Raw genomic sequence first — 25,948 nt, 5'->3', positions numbered from 1 at the left:
TTTTGTTTGTTTGGTTGGTTGTTTTTTTTTTTTTACACTTTTGCATCATTTATCTGCACCATCAATCAATCAGTATACCTAATAACTTTCATAGATCGAGATCTGATGGAATGGATAATCACAATCATCATATAAATCTATCAACAGTTTCAATACACTACCGTTCAGAAGTTTGGGGTCACTTTGAAATGTCCTTATTTTTGAAAGAAAAGCACTGTTCTTTTCAATGAAGATCACTTTAAACTAATCAGAAATCCACTCTATACATTGCTAATGTGGTAAATGACTATTCTAGCTGCAAATGTCTGGTTTTTGGTGCAATATCTCCATAGGTGTATAGAGGCCCATTTCCAGCAACTCTCACTCCAGTGTTCTAATGGTACAATGTGTTTGCTCATTGCCTCAGAAGGCTAATGGATGATTAGAAAACCCTTGTACAATCATGTTAGCACAGCTGAAAACAGTTGAGCTCTTTAGAGAAGCTATAAAACTGACCTTCCTTTGAGCAGATTGAGTTTCTGGAGCATCACATTTGTGGGGTCGATTAAATGCTCAAAATGGCCAGAAAAATGTCTTGACTATATTTTCTATTCATTTTACAACTTATGGTGGTAAATTAAAGTGTGACTTTTCATGGAAAACACAAAATTGTCTGGGTGACCCCAAACTTTTGAACGGTAGTGTATGTTTGACGCCTCTCTCGTTCTATCCATACAACTTTCCAGTTGCGTTAAGGCCAGAGAAAGAATTGAAGAAGTCGTACTAGAGGAGAATAAATCTTCTCAGAGGCAACCTGTTGACACAAAATCTTCTTTTCATTTTAAGTTCGGCTTTGAAAGAAAATAACTTGAAAATATATGACCCTTATCAAAAAGAAGTATACCTCAAGTTCATTTTATTAAGTATACTTAAGTAAAGTTAAAGTATATTTCCTTAAGTATACTTTTGTGTACCAAGTATACTGATATCAATGTACTTACAGTATACTTGTAAGTAAACTAATCTAATACTTCTTGGGACTGAATTGACCCACTTTTAGTTTATAAAAAGTACACTTTAAGTCTAAGAGAAGTAAACTCTGAGTATACAGCTAGTATTTTTTATTTTGTACTGCAAGTATACCACAAGTTAACTTATATACTAATAGTTTACTAGCTCTATACTTGTAGTCCGCTCTTTAGTTTGCAAAAACATACTTCATAGTGTACTGGAAATATACTATGAGTTTACTTGTTTTATACTTCTAGTCCACTTTTTAGTTTAAGTATACTGTAATTACCCTTCTAGGTATACTATTAGTTTTCTAGCTCTAACCCTTAAGCACAACTACAGGGCAAGTCCACTTAAACATAAGGCACAAATATTTGAATACGTTATTACACTTTTGTTAAGTGTATCTTGATCAAAAGTTTAAGTATAAGTTTAATATACTTAAACTTTTCTTTATATTTTTCAGTATAAGCCAAGTATACTTATGTATAACTTTATTAAGTATGTCTCATTCTCATCTCATCTCATTATCTCTAGCCGCTTTATCCTTCTACAGGGTCGCAGGCAAGCTGGAGCCTATCCCAGCTGACTACGGGCGAAAGGCGGGGTACACCCTGGACAAGTCGCCAGGTCATCACAGGGCTGACACATAGACACAGACAACCATTCACACTCACATTCACACCTACGCTCAATTTAGAGTCACCAGTTAACCTAACCTGCATGTCTTTGGACTGTGGGGGAAACCGGAGCATCCGGAGGAAACCCACGCGGACACGGGGAGAACATGCAAACTCCGCACAGAAAGGCCCTCGCCGGCCCCGGGGCTCGAACCCAGGACCTTCTTGCTGTGAGGCGTGAGGCGACAGCGCTAACCACTACACCACCGTGCCGCCCATTAAGTATGTCTCTGATAAGTAAATAAAAAGTAAACTGAAAGCATACTCTCTTGTTTTTAGTTTAAAAGAAGTACACTAGAAGTACACTTGAATAAACTTCTTTTCTGTAAGGGAAGGTACAGAACAACATGCTCTTTTCTCACTCAAGTGCTTCGCCTGAAGGGTCGCTCCCCATAGACTGACTCTCTCTCTCTTTCGATACTTTCCAGAATGGGAGTTATGCACACAGTTTGATGTGGAATGTAATTTGCGGGCAAAATAAAAAAGCGAACATAACTGCGCTTTGTTATGCATTTCTACTTTTTTATTGCTTTCTGGGCTTATTAGAATACTGAATGTAAATGGAAATTGAGTGAAATGTGAATTGAAAATGTCAGGCAAGGACGAGATTAAAAAAGCAAATGAGGTGAGAGATAAAGAGGGAGAGAGAGAGCGAGCACAAAGGGTTTTTTTATATTTTGTATCATTTATCTTGTAATATTTGCACTTTTTTGGAAAATGACAGAACTTTGTGGATAAGGAGTCAAATTCTGCAATCTAAATGAATCATTAATTGAAAACATGTGAACACTTCAGTAGAGGTAGATAAAGGATACATGATTAAGCGGGACAAGGATAAAGTAATGAAGAATTACAGCCTACGTAATTGCTTGGACTCGAGTATTGCCACTTGCAGCTACTATATATAGGGACCTTTCACATGATGTTATCGTAACTGCAGATTTGTTTATGCAGCCATGTTACCAGGCAAACTTTCTATTTGACAATGACCAGCACAAGTGTACACGAGTGACTGTAAGCATAGTTCAGTAAACATCTACAGATAAACTTGTAGAAGTTGCATCTAAAAGAACACCACCAGAGACCTGTAGTGCTTTTGGATGTAATAACAGACGTGGAGATAAGCCTGGTTTAACTTTTCACTGCTTCCCGGCAAACACAGAAAGACGAGAAAAATGTTGAGCTGCAGTTAAATGGGAAGACTGGATGATAAAATCATTCCCATGTGTGTAGAACATTTTATATCAGGTTAGTGTGAAAGCTGTGTGCAACATTAAAATGTAGACCTGGATGTGGACTTTGGATGTGAAATATTTTATTAGATCTAATGCTTGGTGAGTCTAGCAGCATGTTTGTTACATTCTGATAATGTAGACAAGGCTAAACACCAAAAAATATGCTAGATCTAGGCCCTGGCTTGTTTATTACCATTACCAAAAGTCCACGTTTGAGCTTACCTTTGTCATAATAAGGTATTTTTTATTGGAAATTTCCCATAACATTCCGGCATGAAACCTGCTTCAAAATATCGGTAGGCATCTGTGCTTTTGTAAGTCTTTAGCATTTCCAGTGTATTTAGCAATGCCAAATAGTAAACAGTTCAGGATGTCGTAGTGTCCCAAATCTGGTAGCTGGTTTGCTGAACATTTTTCAAATGGAATAAATACATTGGTGGGTTAATTATATGGATAGGTGATGCCTGCATGTTTCAGCTTTTGGATCTAACACAATCTGCTGGTATAATATAAATGTTTAATTGTTTTAGAGAGATTGTACTGACTGCAGTTATCTAGATTTTCAATATTAACTGTCGCAGCTATGGTTCTTTGTTTGCCCGGCAATATGGTGGATGCTGCATGAAAAACAAAAATCTGTGACATTAGTGAAAACCCCCTTTTAAGATTATCAAACAAATATATGATTAAACCTATTTCTAGACATTTTTTAAGAAGAAGAAGACTTTATTTGTCACATGTACACTCAAGTATACTGAAATTCATCCTCTGCATTTAACCCATCTGAAGCAGCGAACATTCAATTGAGCAATGAGCACATACATATACCCAGAGCAGAGGGCAGCTATGCTACAGTGCCCAGGGAGCAGTTTGGGGTTTGGTGCCTTGCTCAAGGGCATTTCAGCCCAACACCACCCCATGTTAACCTAACAGGATGTCTCTGGACTGTAGGGGAAACCAGAGCACCCAGAAGGGACCCACACAAACATGGGGACAACATGCAAACTCCACACAGAAAGACCCCAGTCGGCTGCTGGGCTCGAACCCAGAACCTTCTTGCTGTGAGACGACACAGTGTCACCCCATAATTTCAATTCCTAAAACTAATTTCAAGCTTGAAATAGTTGGCAGAGACTCATCTCATCTCATCTCATCTCATTATCTCTAGCCGCTTTATCCTTCTACAGGGTCACAGGCAAGCTGGAGCCTATCCCAGCTGACTACGGGCGAAAGGCGGGGTACACCCTGGACAAGTCGTCAGGTCATCACAGGCTGACACATAGACACAGACAACCATTCACATTCACACCTACAGTCAATTTAGAGTCACCAGTTAACCTAACCTGCATGTCTTTGGACTGTGGGGGAAACCGGAGCACCCGGAGGAAACCCACGCAGACACAGGGAGAACATGCAATCTCCGCACAGAAAGGCCCTCGCTGGCCACGGGGCTCAAACCCGGACCTTTTTGCTGTGAGACAACAGCGCTAACCACTACACCACTGTGCCACCCCTTGGCAGAGACTTTTGCTCAAAATGTAAGCATTTATGTCTGGAAAGAAGCAAAATTATCTGGCAATAGAGTAAGAAAATGTAAAACTTAAGAAATTACGAAAAATATTGTTATGATTGTGGTACTATTTAGCCCTATTATTATTATTATTATTATTATTATTAGTAGTAGTAGTAGTAGTAGTCGTAGTAGTAGTAGTATGAGGAGGAGGAAGACGAAGAGTATGTTTTTTTGACACTGAATCGAAAAAAAAATCCAGAAAAATTCATTTTTTTAAAAGTATAGATTTAGCAAAGACACAAAATGTGACAGAACCAGCACAAGGACATTTTAAGACTTGCTAAATTTACTTCAAATGTAAAACTTCATGTTTTTTATAGTGAATAATTCACTTTCATTTCCTCATTGATGGATAACCGGGCATAGGTGTAGTGTAGTAACCGGGTGTAGTGGTTAGCACTGTCACCTCACAGCAAAAAGGTTCTGGGTTCGAACCCCATGGCCGACGGGAACCTTTGTGTGTGGAGTTTGCATGTTCTCCCCGTGTCTGTGCGGGTTTCCTCCGGATGCTCTGGTTTTCTCCTACAGTTCAAAGACATGCAGATGAGGTAAAATACCGAGCCACTGGGGTTGTACAAGACAGTGCATACTTGGTGCCAGTCCCAAGCCTGGAGAGATTGGGGAGGGTTGCGTTAGGAAGGGCATCCGATGTAAAACCTATGCCAAACTCCGAATGGGAGCACCCGAAAGAAGAAGAAAAAGATTCTCTGTGATGGACCGGCAACCCATCCACAATGTATTCCTACCTCATGCTTACTTTTGTGCACCGTCTCTGGGTCCACTGTGACCCTGACCAGGAGAACATGCTGAAAGTGAATAAGTGATAAGTGAGTAACATTTGAAACATTCCATCATTCGAAAGTGATCTCAATATCAAAATATTTCTTTCCCAAAATAGAACGCAAATAATGAGCTACATTTTCTTCTTCTTATGCTCTTTTTGTTGTAAATGTGACTTCCAGAGATTGTGTCGATCATTCTATGTTTCTCTTTTTGTCGTAATAGATCTTTACTGTATTTAAAACACTCAATTCATATTAATATCACCTTCTGACGAATAAACCTGAAGTATTTTATTTATTTATTTTTTTAATCCCAGCAGTCCACACTCTATCTCATTGTACGAATGTAACATTTTGCTGGGAAGATACTGATATTTCTAATATTTCCAAGTGAATCCGATATTTTTGTCTTCTATTCTTAGTGTATAAATTACAGCTATTAAATAAAGTATGTTCAAATATACTGCATGTTTTATGATTGCTGCACTAATGCATTAGTCACCCTCGGTGATGTCTGCTTTTTAGGATGATTCACACAATGGGTCCAATTTCAGTCCCCCACCTTTTTTTTTCCCCCTTCGTGTCCGGGTTACATAATAAAGAAAATCATTATACTACAGTACATACAGTGCACACATAACTGGCAAAATCTACTCTTGTATTGCTTTAAAATGAGAATTGATATCGATATAGTAAATAATGAAATATGCTGTAAGTAAAAAGTTACGGAAAGCATTAGTATGTAAATGTAAATTATTATATTTTAAGACAATACTGAAAAGCATGACAAATTTAGAGTCAGAGTGTTTCAGATGCCCTCATATTGACTAATAGTCTCTAAAATGGCAGCTGTGAAATATAGCCAGAAAATTGGTCTTTTTTTTTTTTTTTAATATACAGTTCTGTGCAAAAGTCTTAGGCACCATATTTTTTCTTTCCAGAGAAACTTTGTTATAGATTTCTATTTTATGACTTCTACATTTTTGAGTCAACAACACAAAAACATTTTAGAGTTCCAAACGTTCGGGAGGGGGGTTCAGCACAAAATTAAACGTTACAGAAAAGAAAAAAAAAAAAAGTTTGTACACTACTGTTCAAAAGTTTGGGGTCACCCAGACAATTTTGTGTTTTCCATGAAAAGTCACACTTTTATTTACCACCATAAGTTGTAAAATGAATAGGAAATATAGTCAAGACATTTTTCTGGCCATTTTGAGCATTTAATCGACCCCACAAATGTGATGCTCCAGAAACTCAATCTGCTCAAAGGAAGGTCAGTTTTATAGCTTCTCTAAAGAGCTCAACTGTTTTCAGCTGTGCTAACATGATTGTACAAGGGTTTTCTAATCATCCATTAGCCTTCTGAGGCAATGAGCAAACACATTGTACCATTAGAACACTGGAGTGAGAGTTGCTGGAAATGGGCCTCTATACACCTATGGAGATATTGCACCAAAAACCAGACATTTGCAGCTAGAATAGTCATTTACCACATTAGCAATGTATAGAGTGGATTTCTGATTAGTTTAAAGTGATCTTCATTGAAAAGAACAGTGCTTTTCTTTCAAAAATAAGGACATTTCAAAGTGACCCCAAACTTTTGAATGGTAGTGTATCTGAGCAGCATATTCCATAAGAGAGCACTTTTCAGATGAAAAAAGAAAACATAATGAAGGCTACTGGGTTTTGGTGCAAAATGAAGAAGTGAGTGTGACAGTCAAAGTGTCCAGAAGAACTGTGGCTGGTTCTGCAAGATGCTCAGTAAAACCTACAGCTCATTTCCTTATCAAACTGCACTCATTGGACCTGAGAATACTATTTTTTTAAAGCAAAGGAAATTTTGTCTCACACCAAATATCGACTTTGGCTTACTGCTGGTTCTAATGTTGAAACATTTCATTTCATTTCATTATTTTTAAGCCATTTTTGGTCGACAGCATTTCTTTACATGTGCCTAAGACTTACACTGTACTGTATATATCTTGAATCAACTCACATTTATCTTATAGTTATTAGCTTTATTTAATTTTTAATTTTAAATAACATTCATGAAGTTAAATTAACTCAAAAAGTCTGTCAAGTCCTGATCTAAATCATAAGAAAATTTTGTAACTGTGTGTATGTGTAATAGTTACCCCATCCACCTACCAACCCCCGCCCCATTTTCTCTGGAACTTGGTCCTGGTCAATTCCCATCGACAAGCCACACGAATCCAGCCAACCACATCTTTACAAACTACCGCTCGTGCTCTGTCACAGGGCCGCGTAATTCAATTGTGCTATCTGCCCTCTTTTGCATATATGAGCTCACAGATGCACAGGATTGGCTAGGGTCACTGTGATTGACAGAGGAGAGAGAGTATGTCATCCCATCACTCCTTCCCAGACAGCATGGACAATTTTGCATTCTTTACTCCTGGCCATGGCATCATTGGGATTGTGTGATAGTTTTTATAAAATCTACTATTACCAGAACATCAAGGATGTAGTAGCTCATCTGGCCTGCCAACAAAACAACCATGACGACCAAAACATCAAACAGAACTGAAATGTGACGATGTGAGAGAGGACCAACCTCCAGGACAAACTGTTTACAACAGGAACATCAATAAAGCACTAAATTTTGTTCCCCGAGGGAAGATCTGTCCAAAATATCGATCAGAACTGAATTTGCGGGGATGTCATGGCTCAGATGGCTAAGGCACCATACCATAAATCTGGGGACCCGGGTTCGATTCCGACCCGAGGTCATTTCCCGATCTCTCTCTTTCCTGCTCATTTCCTGTCTCTCTACACTGTCCTATCTATTAAAAAAAAAAGAACTGAATTTGCATGATAAATGAGAGTGGAGATAGAATTCTAGTCAGAAGAAAAGGTGTTAAGTTGACCTAATTACTAATTTGTTAGCAAAAAATTATGACCGAGTTTTGTGCAGAAGGTCTAGTTCTTTCAAATAAAACAATCAGAACTGAAATCCATTGAGAACTGAGGGACGGAGGAGACATGATTGAACTGAAAATAAACAAAGTTGTAAACAAATTGTTTAGAACAAGAAAATCACAAACAAATGATCAAGTTTTGTTCACCAAGGGAAGATCAACCCAAAACATGGATCAGAACTGAAATCCGGTGAGAACTGCAAGAGGAGATACAATTTTAATGAGAAGTCCCAAAACTCGTTAAAATGACCTAATTAGCAATTTGTTAGCAAAAAATTGACAATACAATGACACGGTGTTGTGCAGAAGGATTAGTTCTTTCAAACAAAACAATCATAACTGAAATCCTTTGAGAATTGAGGGAGGAGATACGATTTAACTGAAAAAAAAAAACCAGGACCATTAACAAACAAATGACCAAATTTTGTTCCTCAAGGGAAGATCTACCCAAAACATCGATCAGAACTGAAATCGGGTCAGAAATGAGAGAAGAGATAAAATTCTAGTGAGAGGCCTGGAAAATTTGTTAATTTGGCCTAATTACTATCTCATCTCATTATCTCTAGCCGCTTTATCCTGTTCTACAGGGTCGCAGGCAAGCTGGAGCCTATCCCAGCTGACTACGGGCGAAAGGCGGGGTACACCCTGGACAAGTCGCCAGGTCATCACAGGGCTGACACATAGACACAGACAACCATTCACACTCACATCTACGGTCAATTTAGAGTCACCAGTTAACCTAACCTGCATGTCTTTGGACTGTGGGGGAAACCGGAACACCCGGAGGAAACCCATGCGGACACCATGCAAACTCCGCACAGAAAGGCCCTCGCCGGCCACCGGGCTCGAACCCGGACCTTCTTGCTGTGAGGTGACAGCGCTAACCACTACACCACCGTGCCGCCTAATTACTAACTCATTAGCAAAAAACGAAAAGACAAAACAACGACCAGGTTTTTGCGGAGTGATGAGTTCTTTCAAACAAAACAATTATAATGGAAATCCTTGGAGAATTGATGGAGGAAATACGATTTAACTGAATTGTAAGTGACAGATCAACGATGGACGCCACGCCATGGCAACAGCTCATCAGCCTTATGGACAGATAAGCTAGAGAGAGAGAGAGATTTTGGATATGCTGATAGTCCTTCTTCCTGCTTGTGTTTGAGTCCCATCATGATCCCAATCTGCAATTATGGGACCACTACAGAAAGTTGCATTACACAACTCAGCATTTAACCCACTCAGAGAAATCTGTCTGCCATTACATAACTAGCATTAGAGCAGTACCACTCTCTGCTCCAGTCTATTTCAAAAGGTTATAAACCCTGCCAAAGTGTCTCGATACTCATTTAAAGAGACCTGTTTCATCCAAATACCTGGACCTCTATGGAATGAACCTGCCCTGAAGGTGCATAATGCACAATGAAACAAACAACAAACACAACAGGCTGGACTTCAGAGTTTTCCTTTCATGTGAGTTATAACTCTTGTGGAGGATTGAGAAAACAAAGTGATATGGCGGGATGCTGAGCTTCCTGAGATGTGCCTTGAGCAATATACAGTGCTGAGCGTAAATGAGTGCACCCCCTTTGAAAAGTAACATTTTAAACAATATCTCAATGAACGCAAACAATTTCCAAAATGTTGACAAGACAAAGTTTAATATAACATCTGTTTAACTTATAACGTGAAAGTAAGGTTAATAATATAACTTAGATTACACATTTTTTCAGTTTTACTCAAATTAGGGTGGTGCAAAAATGAGTACACCCCACAACAAAAACTACTACATCTAGTACTTTGTATGGCCTCCATGATTTTTAATGACCGCACCAAGTCTTCTAGGCATGGAATGAACAAGTTGGCGACATTTTGCAACATCAATCTTTTTCCATTCTTCAACAATGACCTCTTTTAGTGACTGGATGCTGGATGGAGAGTGATGCTCAACTTGTCTCTTCAGAATTCCCCAAAGAAAATAATTTCTTTACACCACAAAGGTGAAGGCTACAAGAAGAAAAGCCAAGCTTTACTTATCAGTCAGAATACTGTAGCAAAAGTGGTATAAAAATTTAAGAAAGATGGAACTGCAACCATCTCACAGAGACGTCCAGGTCGTTCATGGAAGTTAACACCTCGACAGGAGCGTCTTCTGATGAGAAGGGTTGAAGAAAATCGGCATGCAAGTTCACTGCAGTTATCTAAAGAAGTAGAAAGCCAAACTGGGGTGACTATTTCCCGTGACACAATACTGCGTACACTGCAGAGGAATGGCATGCGTGGATACCGTCCACGAAAGAAGCCTCTCCTAAAGCCCAGGCACAAAAAAGCCCGCCTAGAGTTTGCCAGGGCCCATGCTGACGAAGATGAAGACTACTGGGACTCTATACTCTGGAGTGATGAGACCAAGATAAATGTTTTTGGAACTGATGGCTTCAAAACTGTATGGCGTCACAAAGGTGAGGAATACAAAGAAAAATGCATGGTGCCTACAGTGAAACATGGCGGTGGCAGCGTCCTTATGTGGGGCTGCATGAGTGCTGCTGGTGTCGGGGAGCTGCATTTCATTGATGGCATCATGAATTCACAGACGTATTGCTCTATACTGAAAGAGAAGATGCTACCATCACTCCGTGCCCTTGGCCGTCGTGCACTTTTCCAACATGACTAAACACACATCTAAGGCCACTGTTGGATTTCTGAAGAAGAACAGGGTGAAAGTGATTCAGTGGCCAAGTATGTCTCCTGATCTGAACCCAATCGAACACCTATGGGGAATTCTGAAGAGACAAGTTGAGCATCACTCTCCATCCAGCATCCAGTCACTAAAAGAGGTCGTTGTTGAAGAATGGAAAAAGATTGATGTTGCAAAATGTCGCCAACTTGTTCATTCCATGCCTAGAAGACTTGGTGCTGTCATTAAAAAAATCATGGAGGCCATACAAAGTACTAGATGTAGTAGTTTTTGTTGTGGGGTGTACTCATTTGTGCACCACCCTAATTTGAGTAAAACTGAAAAAAATGTGTAATCTAAGTTATATTATTAACCTTACTTTCACGTTATAAGTTAAACAGATGTTATATTAAACTTTGTCTTGTCAACATTTTGGAAATTGTTTGTGTTCATTGAGATACTGTTTAAAATGTTACTTTTCAAAGGGGGTGCACTCATTTATGCTGAGCACTGTATATGCAGTAACCATTGAAATATCGAGCAGGATGTTTGGAGAACTCTGACTTTTTGGCCAAACATCCTCCATCATATATAGAAGTAAACTGGTTCTTAACCTTAAAAAAAAGGAAAAATAACCATAAAATTAACACGGTAAAAGAAGTAATGAACAACGAAAAGAAAGGGAAGATGATACTCACCAAAAGCTGAGTAGAACTCATCCCTCGTCAGGTGCTCATCGTCGTCCATATCGCTGTATTTTAGCAGGTCAAACAGTGTGCACTCTGATGCTGTGTTTCTCAAACCTTCTTGTTTGATGACCTGAAGGAGAGTAACACGCAGAGGAGTCCATTAGCCCATAATCTTTCCTGCTGTCTGAGGATCAGAGTTATGAAATAAAGACAAACGTCCTGCAGCTCTGATTTAATATTATACAATAATATAGGGTTTATACCTGTACCATATAAGGAATGAAGCATATTAAGACATGCTGTTACAGGAAAATAATCAATCACAGGGTGGTGTAATGTGACCTGATGTGATGTGATGTGAAGTTACTCTTTCCACACAGAAGATTTCCAATTGTGTTTTATTCCTCTTGTACCACAGAAATTTGCCAATGACTTGTTTTTAATTAAAGGACAGTACTTTTTGTCCATTTGTAGTTCCATTTAATGCTGTGGAACATCCACGAAACAGGATAGAGCATGTCAGGGCCTAAAGGTTAGAGAAGCAGCTTTGGGACCAAAAGGTCGCCAGTTCAATTCCCTGGACCAGCAAGGATGGCTGAAGTGCCCTTGAGCAAAGCACCTAACCCCGAACTGCTCCCCAGGCTGCTCTGGGTATGTTGTATGTTGCTCTGGATAAAAGCTTCTGCTAAATGCCTGTAAGGTAATGTAATATATGAAGCGTTTGGCTCCAAAACATGATAAATCCACTGTAATAAACTAGCTTCTGCTTTTTCCCCTTACCTGAAGTTAATAAAAATAAACAAATCAATAAACGAGACCGTCAATGACGGCGTAGCTCACTCCAGCCCCATCTAGTCCAGAAGAAACGATCTAAAATGGGCCACCTTGCACAATAAATGTTACAAGCTATATACACTATATATAGAAGCTATACACCCAAGGAATACCGACCTATTTGCCAGAAAGAATCCAAAACGGCGAGGAATTGATCGAGAAGAAGTGATTTTTGTTGAACTGAACTAATTACGGCTTAATTAGTCCATAACTTCATTAATAATTGCAATGAAGCAAATCTGGGTAGAAGCTATATGCACCCTAAGTACCCCTACCTTCATACCAGAAAGAATCAAAATCGGTGAAGAATTGAGGGAGAAGAAGTGATTTTCATGAAATGTGGACGATGTCGGATGGATGAGGGACAACACATGATCGCATAAACTCATCACCGATTGGCCGGATGAGCTAATAAAATAAAATGGAATTACATTTTTTAAAAAGTGGCAGCTGCACAATATTTAAACAAATTAATTAAACTTGTGTGTGTGTGTGTGTGTGTGTGTGCGTATATACCGGTATAAGTAAATGAATAAGTAAGCAAACCTGTGCTGGGAAAAAATAAATAAATTAAAAAATATATATATATATATATATATATATATATATATATATATATATATATCCCCCTGAAACAGTCCAGCACATAGTAGCAGGGTGTAAGATGCTAGCTGGATCAGCGTACATGGAGAGGCACAACCAAGTAGCTGGGATAGTATACAGGAACATCTGCAACCAGTATGGAATAGAAGTACCCAAGTCCCAATGGGCCATACCACAGAAGGTGGCTGAGAACAACAGGGCCAAGGTTCTGTGGGACTTCAGCTTCCAGACTGACAAACAGATCCTGGCTAACCAACCGGACATAGTGGTGGTGGACAAAGAGCAGAAGAGGGTGATGGTGATAGATGTGGCGATCCCAGCTGATGCCAACATCAGGAAGAAGGAACATGAGAAACTTGAGAAGTATCAAGGGTTGAAAGAGCAGCTGGAACGGATGTGGAAGGTCAAGGGTTGCGTGGTCCCCGTAGTAGTGGGGGCACTTGGGGCAGTAACCCCCAAACTGGGAGAGTGGCTCCAGCAAATCCCAGGAACAACATCTGAAGCCTCAGTCCAGAAGAGCGCAGTACTAGGAACATCGAAGATACTGCGCAGAACCCTCAAACAACCAGGCCTCTGGTAGAGGACCCGAGCTTGAGGATGACATGGATAACACCCCCCCACCAGGGGTGAGAAGGAGATTTTTTTTTTTATATATATACACTGTATATATACCATGCTTTTGTTGCTAAGGAAAAAAGTGCATAGTTTAGCAATAAGTAAGTACAAATAAATTAATATCTGAGTTTGTGCTGAAAAAAGAAATACATGGTTTTGGTTGTAAAGGGAAAAGCGTAACAAGTAATCAACCAAATAAACTGATAGATAGATAGATAGATAGATAGATAGATAGATAGATAGATAGATAGATAGATAGATAGATAGATAACCAATCAAAAGTTTGTACACCCGTACTCTACTCATTCATAGATCTTCCTGTATTTTGTATTTTCTACATTGTACAACAATACTGAAGACATCAAAACTATGAAATAACATCTGAAACACATAGAATTATGTGGTAAACAAAAAAAGTGTTAAAAAAACCCCAATATGTTTCATATTTTAGATTCATCAAAGTATCCAGTGTTTACCTTGATAACGCTTGACACACTATTGGCATTATCTTAACCAGCTTCATGAGGTAGTCACGAAGTGACTGGAATGCTTTTCAATTAACAGCTGTGCCTCATCAGAGTTAATTAGTGGACGAGTTTCTTGCCGCCTTAATGCGTTTGAGATCAAACAGTCAACAGTAAATAATACAAATACAGTAAATAGCCCTATTCAACACCACAAGTGTAGTCATCCATATTATGTCAAGATGCTCTTGACTAAGTAAAGAGAAATGACATCCATCATTACTTTAAAACATGAAGAAGTGTCTTTTAATTCATAAAAATCAAGAAAAAAACCCAACAACTTTGAATTAGAAGGTGTGTCCAAGCTTTTGACTGATTCTGTTTGTAAAAGTCTGAGTTTGTGATTAAAAACATATACAGTGGGAAAAGTGCATGTACAGCAATAATTAAGTATGCAAAAAATTATATGTTTTTTTCTAAAATGAGGCTTTACAAGTTCCTCCCCCCCCCCCCACTCCTTTAATACAGTGCCCTCCACAATTATTGGCACCCCTGGTTAAGATGTGTTAAAAGTCTTAAAATAAATTCAATTTTTTTTTTATTGCAGAAGCATAATCTCACACTGAAAATTGTAGAAAAATGTAACCCTTAACTCAAGTGAATTAAAAAAAAATTATTGGCACCCATAATTCCTAGAAAATAAATAAATGTAATTGAAGCATTTCTGTCATTTCTACTGTAGTTTATAAAGTTGATCAGAGTATCTAGGAACCTTTAATGAGTAATTCATCACATCCTGTTTCCCTGGGGTATAAATATGATGTGACACAGAGGCCTATTTCTCTTATACACTCTTCAACATGGGAAAGACAAGAGGACACACCATTCAAGTAAGGCAGATGTGTGCCTACCTTCATAAATCAGGCAATGGCTACAAGAAAATAGCCACTCACCTGCACCGGCCCGTATCTACAGTCAGAGGAATCATCAAGAAGTTGAAAACAACTGGAACAGTGGCAAACAAGCCTGGACGAGGATGCAAGTTTATCTTGCCACCACCCACAGTGAGGAGGATGGTAAGGGAAGTAAAAAGTTCTCCAGCATCTTGGGGTCATAAAGTCTCCATAACAACCATCAGGCGCTATCTACATGCCAACAAGCTGTTTGGGAGGCATGCACGGAAAAAGCCTTTTCTCTCTCACAAGCATAAACATAAACGTCTGGAGTTCGCTAAGCGGTACTGGGACTTCAACTGGGACCATGTGCTTTGGTCAGATGAGACCAAGGCAAGATAGAGCTTTTTGGCAACAAATACTCTAATACTTCACAAAAGATGAGTATGCGGAAAAGCACCTCATGCCCACTGTGAAGTATGGGGGAGGATCGGTGATGCTGTGGGCCTGTTTCTCTTCCAAAGGCCCCGGGAACCTTGTTAGTGTGCATGGCATCATGAACTCTTTGAAATACCAGGACATTTTAAGTCAAAATCTGGTGGCCTCTGCCTGAAAGCTGAAGATGGCTCGTCACTGGATCTTTCAGCAAGGTAATGACCCTAAACATGTGGCCAAATCTACACAAAAATGGTTCACCAGACACAAAATCAAGCTCCTTCCATGGCCATCTCAGTCCCCAGACCTCAACCCAATTGAAAACCTGTGGGGTGAGCTGAAGAGGAGAGTGCATAGGAGAGGACCCAGGACTCTGGATGATTTAGAGAGATTGTGCAAAGAGGAATGGTTGAATATCCCTTTCTCTGTATTCTCCCATCTTGTGAAATGTTATCGGAGAATATTAAGTGCTGTCTTGTTGGCAAAAGGGAGTTGTACAAAGTATTAATATCAGGGGTACCAATAATTGTGGCACACATGATTTCATGTAAAATAATTATTTCTTAATGTGGGATTTTTTTCCCACTGAATAAATGCACTTGAATTAAAGGTTGGATTTTTCTCTTTTTTTGCACTGTTGTCCTGTATTATTAAAAAAAAAAGAATTTATTAGAAGCCTAAGAACATTTCTTAACGAGGAGTGCCAATAATTGTGGATTGCGCTGTATAATGGGAAAACCTTACAGCGCTGACCTTTTTAGAGTGAAGGGGCATGAAAAGGCCACTTTGTGCTCACTTACAGTGGTGCTTGAAAGTTTGTGAACCCTTTAGAATTTTCTATATTTCTGCATAAATATGACCTAAAACATCATCAGATTTCCACCCAAGTCCTAAAAGTAGATAAAGAGAACCCAGTTAAATGAATGAGACAAAATGTTATACTTGGTCATTTATTTATTGAGGAAAATGATCCAATATTACATATCTGTGAGTGGTAAAAGTATGTGAACCTTTGCTTTCAGTATCTGGTGTGACCCCCTTGTGCAGCAATAACTGCAACTAAACATTTCCAGTAACTGGTGATCAGTCCTGCACACCGGCTTGGAGGAATTTTAGCCCGTTCCTCCGTACAGAACAGCTTCAACTCTGGGATGTTGGTGGGTTTCCTCGCATGAACTGCTCACTTCAGGTCCTTCCACAACATTTCGATTGGATTAAGGTCAGGACTTTGACTTGGCCATTCCAAAACATTAACTTTATTCGTCTTTAACCATTCTTTGGTAGAACAACCTGTGTGCTTAGGGTCATTATCGTGCTGCATGACCCACCTTCTCTTGAGATTCAGTTCATGGACAGATGTCCTGACATTTTCCTTTAGAATTCACTGGTATAGTTCAGAATTCATTGTTCCATCAATGATGGCAAGCTGTCCTGGCCCAGATGCAGCAAAACAGGCCCAAATCATGATACTACCACCACCATGTTTCACAGATGGGATAAGGTTCTTATGCTGGAATGCAGTGTTTTCCTTTCTCCAAACATAACGCTTCTCATTTAAACCAAAAAATTCTATTTCAGTCTCATCCATCCACAAAACATTTTTCCAATAGCCTTCTGGCTTGTCCACGTGATCTTGAGCAAACTGCAGATGAGCAGCAATGTTCTTCTTGGAGAGCAGTGGCTTTCTCCTTGCAACCCTGCCATGCACACCATTGTTGTTCATTGTTCTCCTGACGGTGGACTCATGAACATTAACAATAGCCAATGTGAGAGAGGCCTTCAGTTGCTTAGAAGTTACCCTGGGGTCCTTTGTGACCTCACCGACTATTACAAGTCTTGCTCTTGGAGTGATCTTTGTTGGTCGACCACTCCTGGGGAGGGTAACAATGGTCTTGAATTTCCTCCGTTTGTACACAATCTGTCTGACTGTGGATTGGTGGAGTCCAAACTCTTTAGAGCTGGTTTTGTAACTTTTTCCAGTCTGATGAGCATCAACAACGCTTTTTCTGAGGTCCTCAGAAGTCTCCTTTGTTCGTGCCATGATACACTTCGACAAACGTGTTGTGAAGATCAGACTTTGATAGATCCCTGTTCTTTAAATAAAACAGGGTGCCCACTCACACCTGATTGTCATCCCATTGATTGAAAACACCTGACTCTAATTTCACCTTCAAATTAACTGCTAATCCTAGAGGTTCACATACTTTTGCCACTCACAGATATGTAATATTGGATCATTTTCCTCAATAAATAAATAACCAAGTATAATATTTTTTCACATTTGTTTAACTGGGTTCTCTTTATCTACTTTTTAGGACTTGTGTGAAAATCTGATGTTTTAGATCATATTTATGCAGAAATATAGAAAATTCAAAACGGTGCACAAACAACCAAGCACCACTGTACCTGCTACCTTCCTTCACAAGAGTGTAAGAAAAAAAAAAGGCTGCATCAGCAAACAGCCATACGTCAGATTCACTGTTCAGTCAAGCAGACTGAGGAGTGTAAAGAGAACACAGAGGGCATCTAATTCTAGACCATGTTCAGGTCAGAGTGCTGGTGTAGGATGACCTTTCCCCTTCTATCTTACCACAGCCATTTAAGCTGAACTGGTTTAGAAGACCATATGATGCATCAATAGCTTGATAGAATGTGTTCATGAGTAAAACGAAAGATGTAGGTAGCACGGTGGTGTAGTGGTTAGCACTGTCGCCTCACAGCAAGAAGGTTCTGGGTTCGAGCCCCGTGGCTGACGGGGGCCTTTCTGTGTGGAGTTTGCATGTTCTCTCCGTGTCTGTGTGGGTTTCCTCTGGGTGCTCCAGTTTCCCCCACAGTCCAAAGACTTGCAGGCTAGGCTAATTAGTGGCTCTAAATTGACCATTGGTGTGAATGTGAGTGTGAATGGTTGTTAGTCTCTATGTATCAGCCCTGCGATGATCTTGTGACTTGTCCAGGGTGTACCCCGCCTCTTGCCCATAGTCAGCTGGGATAGGCTCCAGCTTGCCTGCAACCCTGCACAGGATAAGCGGTTATGGATAATGGATGGATGGGTGGTGACTGTGTAGTAGTAGTAGTAATAATAATAATAATACCTAGAAGATCACTTGATAAAGTACATACCTCCGCCAAGCCACATATCAACATAAAAATCAAATCACTTGAACCTGGGAAAATACTAAAGCTGTCCACCAAATTTCATCCAAATCCATTCACTACTTTTTGAGTTATGTTGGAAACAAACAAACAGAGGTGAAAACATAACTTCCTCCGACAAAGTTGGCGGAGGTAAAAACAATAATTCATCATAATACTGTTAATAGGTATACAACTGGCACAACCTCCATCATTTTTCCCCCCAAGAGGAGTCAGCTAATTTCATAAAGACTGCTTATTATGCACTTCATTATCTAGTTAACAGCTGAAATGGGAGATGCAATGTTGACGACATTTTCAATGATGTCATGACAGCTTACTGTGGAGCTCAGTTTTCTTAGTCCTGACTGGTTAGATGTTGAAACATGTGCAGCTGCTCGAAAATGATCAACTTTGGGGTGGTATCAGTGACTCTGCTTCATGTCGGGCTGCCTCATACCCCTTTTCCACCAAATCAGTTCCAGGGCTGGTTCGGGGCCAGTGCTGGGGCTGGTTCACAACTTGTTCAACTTGCGAGCCAGCTGAGAACCAGTTTGCTTTTCCATAGCTCAGGGTGCTAAGGGGAGCCACGTCATTACGTCACTGTATACGTCAGTTACGTCGCTGCGTTTGCATAAACCTTGGCGCGAACATCGAAGCAACAACAACAATAATGGATGACTTCACGTTTGTACAGCTGCTGCTTCTGGGTTTACGGTGCTTCATTGGGATCAGAAAATGGCAGATCCAATATGTTTGTGTTGATCGACAGGTTTTGAGTGGACGGCGATTATGTTCTAGGAGACAAGTAATAACCTAATAACGTTTTGACTCTTACTTACACTGAATGTGAGATGGTTATGTTAGCCTTTGTCATGAGTTAACGTTAGCCGGTGTTATGTCGGCTTTGGCGGTCTTATTATTGTTGTTGGTCTTAACAACTTTGCCTCCCCCCGGTGATGTAAGCAGTTCTTTCCTCTGGCCCAGCAAAGAGCTGGTGCTAACCTGGAACTGTTTTTTCTGGCCCCAGAGCCAGTTCTTTGTCAGTGGAAACAGAAAACCCGGTTCCAAACTAAGCACTGGCCCCGAACCAGCCCTGGAACTGATTTGGTGGAAAAGGGGCATCAGAGTAACCCGCTATTGATTATTTTCTTATAACACACACACACACGGTTTATTCCTTAACACATCAAATCTAACTTATTAATTCAGGGCCAGAGAAATACATTTTTGGGAAATACAGACTGTCAGAAATAAGGGTACAGTAGGAGTCCATTTCTGTACTATAAGGCAGACTCTACATTAATATACCCTCTAGGGCTTATTATTGGGCTTTGGGGTAACTATGTGTACCTTATAAGGGCCATAAAGTTCCATATATGTTCCCAAGCAGTATATAAAGGGTACAAATAAGTTCCTTAGAGGGTACTGCCCCAGTGACAAGCTGTTGTACCTCTAAAGGTTCAATAATGTACTTTATTTTCTGAGAGTGCATTATAATTTTGTTATTATTGTGTCATGGCTTAGCTGTACGTATTCATAAAAATCAAGTTAAACTTTAAATAAAATAAAGCAAATTATTTCCTATGGTTTTTTTTTCAGTTTATGTAGGTTTTATGTTATTCTTTGTACACTACCATTAAATAATGCTTAATCGTACACCCTGCCCACTTTTCATATGGCACTTAGAGCCAATTTGCATACATGAACATGATTTTTTTATTTTTTATATCATTCCAAATTTTCAATTAGACTTTTAGCTCCAGGAACAAGATTCAGAGTTTGGTCAGTCTTTTTAATCCCCCTGAAACAATTAAAAAATTATGAAATGTATTTGATTCATGAAATCTTGTTAAAGGTGAACTCTGAGCCAGGATCCATTTTATTAATTCCCTGACCTGTGAAAGCTCGCTGCTGTCCACTTGTCTGCTCCCGTCGGCATCAAAACGCTTGAACATCAGGTCCACTACATGCTTCCTGGACGCCATGTCCTTCTCATAGCTGTCCTGGGCTCCTGGTGGTAGGAAGCGAAGAGCGTGAAGGTTCAACACCTTGCTCTTCAGTTTTTTGTAATCGACTAGACGACAGTTATCATCTGCAGAGAGACGAGAGATGGGAAATGAAGATCACACGGAGTCCTACAATCCAGCAGAAATGTGTCCATCCAGAAGTGAGTTTTGTGATGCATACTGTATGTAAATGGTGATTTATAAAAATATTAACAGAAGTAGTTTAAACACCGTAAATATAAATATGTACAAATTTCAATGAGACTTTTTACTCCAGTAACAAGATTCAGAGTTTGATCAGCGTTTTTAATCCCCATGAAATGATAAAAAATAAAATGAAATGTATTTGATTCATGAAAGCTTGTTAAACGTGAGCTCTGATCCAGGATCCATTTCATAAATTCCTGTAAAGGAGTGATTTTTGTGATGCATACTGTATATAAATGGCGATTATAAAAAAAAAACAGTAGAAGTAGTTTAAACACATTAAATCTAAATATGTACAAAGTGTTTTTTTTATTTTTATATTTTTTAAACACACATTCAACATTATCAACAGTTGAGTGCTGGAGTTTTCGGCACCCTCATGATTTATGGATTAGATAGATAGATAGATAGATAGATAGATAGATAGATAGATAGATAGATAGATAGATAGATAGATAGATAGATAGATAGAGTGGCATGCAAAAGTTTGGGCACCCTTATTGAAAATGTCTGTTACTGTGAATAGTTAAGTGAGCAGAAGATGAACTGATCACCAAAAGGCATAAAGGTAAAGACGACACATTTCAGCGTTTTCTGCAAGATTTGTGTATTATTTTTGTTTTGTACAATTGGAGAGTGAAAAAAAAGAAAAGAAACACTATGCGAAAGTTTGGGCACCCCAATACATTTGAGTTTTCAGGTAACTTTTACCAAGGTTCCAGACCTTAATTAGCTTATTGAGCTGTGGCTTGTTCAAATTCTTCGTTAGGAAAGGTCAGATGATGATGCAGATTTCAAAGCTGTATAAATTCTCTGACTCCTCAAACTTGTCCCTAAAATCAACAGCCATGGGCTCCTCTAAGCAACTCCGTCACATTCTGAATAATAAAATAATTGATGCTCACAAAGCACGAGAAGGCTACAAGAACGTAGCAAAGTGTTTTCAGGTAGCTGTTTCCTCAGATCGTAATGTTATTAAGAAATGGCAGTTAACAGAAACAGTGGAGATCAAGGTGAGGTCTGGAAGATGAAGAAAACTTTCTGAAAGAACTGCTCGTTGGATTGCTAGAAAGGCAAATAAAAACCCCTGTTTGACTGCAAAAGACCTTCAGAAAGATTTAGCAGACCCTGGAGTGGTGGTGCACTGTTCTATTATGCAGCGACACCTGAACAAATTTGACAGCAAAGAAACTTTCTACTTCTCTTTTCATCCCAAATCCCCAGTTTTTGGTATCATTACTGCCTCACAGCTCCAGGTTGGATCCTGTTCATTATGTCCTAAAGCAATGCAAACTTTCAGTCCACTGTCCGTGTGTAGCACTGAAATTTAATGGCAGATAAAAACTTTTATATCAACATCAGTTTCATTACCCATGACGATAACTTATTTGCTTGACAGCTTTGGGATATTTTACTGACACCGAGTCGAAAATAAAATAAAACGTAGGAACATTTCATAACGTTTTGCTGTACTCAAAATCTCAGCTGTGATTTGCTTGTTAAAATGGAATTATTGCCACACGTAACATGGTCCGACCGCAAGTTAGCCTAGTGGTTAGCGCAGGGGTGGGCAGTTATTTTTTCCATGGGGCCACATGAGAAACAGAAAATTTCGTGGAGGGCCGGACCAAAAGGCTGAACTAAATTCTGCATAATATTAATTGTATTTCTTTATATAAAGCAATAAATAACATTATTTTTACAAGCTGCTAAGACTGGTAAGAGTATGGAAAAAACGAGGTTGCCTTATGACAAATTTCATTTATTCAATCAAATTTCCCAAAACAATGGTTAACAAAATGTGAACGTTTGTACCATTTTTTTTTCAGTTACATTCACCCCAAAACACAATAAAGACATCACAATATTGTCTTTCTACTCCAAATATCAAGCAAGATACATCATACACTAAGTAACTTTAAAAACGCACATTGATAAAACTTGCTGAATTCGTGCTGAGTTTATCTCAAGAAGAAAAGAAATGTATCACAATGGAAAAATAACTTCGTTCCGCCCGAATAAGTTCCAAATCTGTGCTCAAATCAGAATTTAAGGGAGTTGTACTCAATAACGTACAATATGACTCGGGTAGTCAATGACATGGACAGGCTTTAATTTTCAAACAAATTTTGCATACACTGTACACACACAATCTTGCCTATAAATACCCGGGGGAAATGATGGGAAAATTGTCATTATTGAAGATGCCATGCCTAAGCCAAAATCAACGTGAACAGGCCATCAGGATGTTGTGTGCCGGAAGTACACAGACAGAGGTTGCCCGGCACTTCGGTGTTCATCATTCGACCATTTCCCGTTTGAGTCAGCGTTACAGACAGACAGGGAGCACCAGGGATCGTCCACGCCCTGGTCAGCCTCAAGTCACGACGCCAGTTCAGGATCAGCACATCAGGCTAGCTCACCTCCGTGACAGATTCCTGACACCCTCAGTCACTGCTGCTGAGACCCCTGGACGACACAGACCCACAATCTCCAGCATGACGGTCCGAACATGGACCAACTGTCACTTTGAATTTTTTTATTGTGAATTAATTCTTGAGTTTGACAATAAATGTCCTTTATCGATGTTTCAAGATGTGTGTGCATTCCATACAATATCATAAATTTCAAATATGTGCATGGAGCTAAAGTGATATCGTGTTGAATTTCATTGTGCGTTTTTAAAGTTACTTAGTATATTATAATAATGACGCCCACATTTGTCGTCTAATCACCTCATTTGGTGTTTTTCAGTTTTTTATTTGTTCAGTGAGAGAAATCTAGTCTCTGTTGGTCTTTAACGAGTGCATCAAAGTCAGGTTGAATGTCTGAGGTGGAGATGCGAAGCACAACTGACAGATGATCATCAGTCGATTCGGTGTAGGGATCAGATCGGCTCAGGCGCCTGCTGGTGACGTCACACTATGTGATTGGCTGGACCGTTTGAAGGATGACGTACAAGTTTGTGGTTGGTCTGGACAAATTACAGAAGTAGTTATCGCGGGATTAGGTTTCGTGGGATTTCATGTCATGTTCATGTCGCGCGCATTGCATTTTTGTTGAACACAACTTTGAAATAAAAGCAATGCACATTCAGTCCATGCATGAGGTAAAATTAGAAAATACATTTATTTTGTAATTTCTAATTAACCTTACGCGGGCCGGTCAGAATGAACCAAAGGGCCGGATGCGGCCCGCGGGCCGTAAAATGCCCAGGTCTGGGTTAGCGTGTCCACTTCTAGGCCAGGAGATCACAAGTTCTACTCACGGTCGGGTCATACCAAAGACCATCATAAAAATAGTACCTACTGCCATCTGGCAAGGCACGCTGCAATACAGATGCGAGTGGGGAGTCAAACTCTCACAGTTACCAGAGGACTGGCCCACCACTGTAGCCCTAACTGTATAGGCGAGAGGCCGAGGGCTATCGAAATGGAGATACACCTTAAATAGTTGGTTAGTACTGAGACAGGAGACTACCTGGGAAGACCAGATTCTGGCGTGAGAGGGACTTTGATAACACAGAGTAACTATACTGAGAAAATATTTGTCAGATTTTTCCCACTATCATGAAGATGAAGTTCAATCAATTTGCTTGTCATGAAAGATCAAAGCTGATGAGTCACAGGTAGACAGTGAGCGACAAATGGCACCATGGGCAATTCCAGCAAAAATAGCCATGATAAAGGTGATAAATACTTCAAACATTTCTCACAGCTAGAAAAAAAAAAATCTGTTTGGAACAATTTATCAGGTGGGGCTTCAAAGTGAATGCAACATTTTCATCACCTACAGCTAGAGAAGGTTCCGTGCTCGAGCCACCGTGTTCTCCCTTGGGCCTTTTCATGTGAGTGTGAATGAAAGGCACGAGGTGAGAGAAAGAAAAATGAAGAGAGCTGGAAGAAGAGGAGCAGCTGGACTCTCTGGACTGTATGAGCGGTTTCACTGACACACGTCAAGACCGTGAGCGTTCTTCTTCACATGACTGCTCAATCTTCTCCGATATATACAGCCATTTTCACAGGAGCAGCTGTACCCCTGCTCATTCATGCAATTATCTAATCCTGAAACTCGACTGTTGGAAATCTTTTTTTCCAATTTTCTACTGTCCGGTTTTGGTGAACTGGTGCGCAGTGTAGTCTCAGAGTCCTGTTCTTAGCTGAAAGAAGTGGAACTCTGCTGTTAAAGCCCACATCCTTCAAGATTCAACATGTTTAGAGATGCTTTTCTGCTCACCATGTTTGTATAGAGTGGTTATTTAAGTTATCTTAAGCTACGGTCACACTACAGCTCGTGATGCTTTGTGATGGTTAGTGATGAAAATGAGGCGTTTTGGTGACGATGCATGGCGATATATAAGGGAGCTAAAAAGTTGTGGTCGCACAGCAGGTGAACACTTGACTGTCACGCCTTTGCGTGCTCGAGCGGCCGCACTCGCTCACAGGACCCGATCATTATGGGAAACACCTGATGCTGATTTGAGCGCAATCAGCACGCGCATATAAGGACACAGAGGCTTTGCAAAGTATTATCATTATCACTGTCACGTTTGTTTCTAGCCATGTTTATGACTCTGCTTTCGGTTTCATTTGTGTTTTGTTACTCTGACTCTGCTGCACGTTTTGTTTTTGTAAGTATCACGCCTGCCAAGAAATACTCTTCCTGCACTTAGATCCGTCTACTGCCGTGCACCTGACAGAACACTTCACAAAGTCTCTGTGAAAACAGTGTCCTTATATGCACATGCTGATTGTGCTTAAGTCAGTATCAGGTGTTTCCCATAATGACTGGGTCCCAAGTGTGCACACAATGCGCTCCGAAGGATCCCCGAATGTAAATGCACTTTTTAAGTCTTGGTGAAGGTTAGGCTACACCGAGCCACTGTGTTGATGAGGTTCCTGCAAGCATCAGGGATATTGATTTGAGACAAATACTTCTCAAGAGGCTCGATGAAGGTTCCCCGAGCTTCAGGAAATATTCCCAAACCCATCTGCGAGTATTTGCTGCTTAAGGCCAATTTATGCTGACAACCCAGTCCTCGCAGATGGCGTCACAGACAGTGTCTGCGTAGCCCCCCCACCTTCGCAGACGCTCTGCGCGCACCTCCCAAAAATTGTGACCACCGCAGAAGCCTCGCAGACAGCGTCGCAGACAAGAGGGCTCTGATTGGTCCACTCTACATCCGCTGTAC

The 25,948-nt window shown here is 40.0% G+C and overlaps 1 protein-coding gene across 1 annotated transcript in view; it reads right to left on the bottom strand.

Annotated features, from left to right (window-relative positions):
• Positions 1-25,948, bottom strand: part of fstl5 (follistatin-like 5) — a 427,630-nt gene that overhangs the window by 239,516 nt on the left and 162,166 nt on the right. Inside the window, exons 6-7 of the mRNA XM_060926685.1 lie at positions 20,440-20,636; positions 11,575-11,695 (exon numbers count right to left, since the gene is read on the bottom strand). Coding sequence (XP_060782668.1) covers positions 11,575-11,695; positions 20,440-20,636 — 318 coding nt within the window. The remainder of the gene's footprint in view (positions 1-11,574; positions 11,696-20,439; positions 20,637-25,948) is intronic.

The sequence above is a fragment of the Neoarius graeffei genome, chromosome 8 (assembly GCF_027579695.1).
Source record: "Neoarius graeffei isolate fNeoGra1 chromosome 8, fNeoGra1.pri, whole genome shotgun sequence".
Taxonomy (NCBI): domain Eukaryota; kingdom Metazoa; phylum Chordata; class Actinopteri; order Siluriformes; family Ariidae; genus Neoarius; species Neoarius graeffei.
This window is presented reverse-complemented; position numbering and strand designations above follow the sequence as displayed.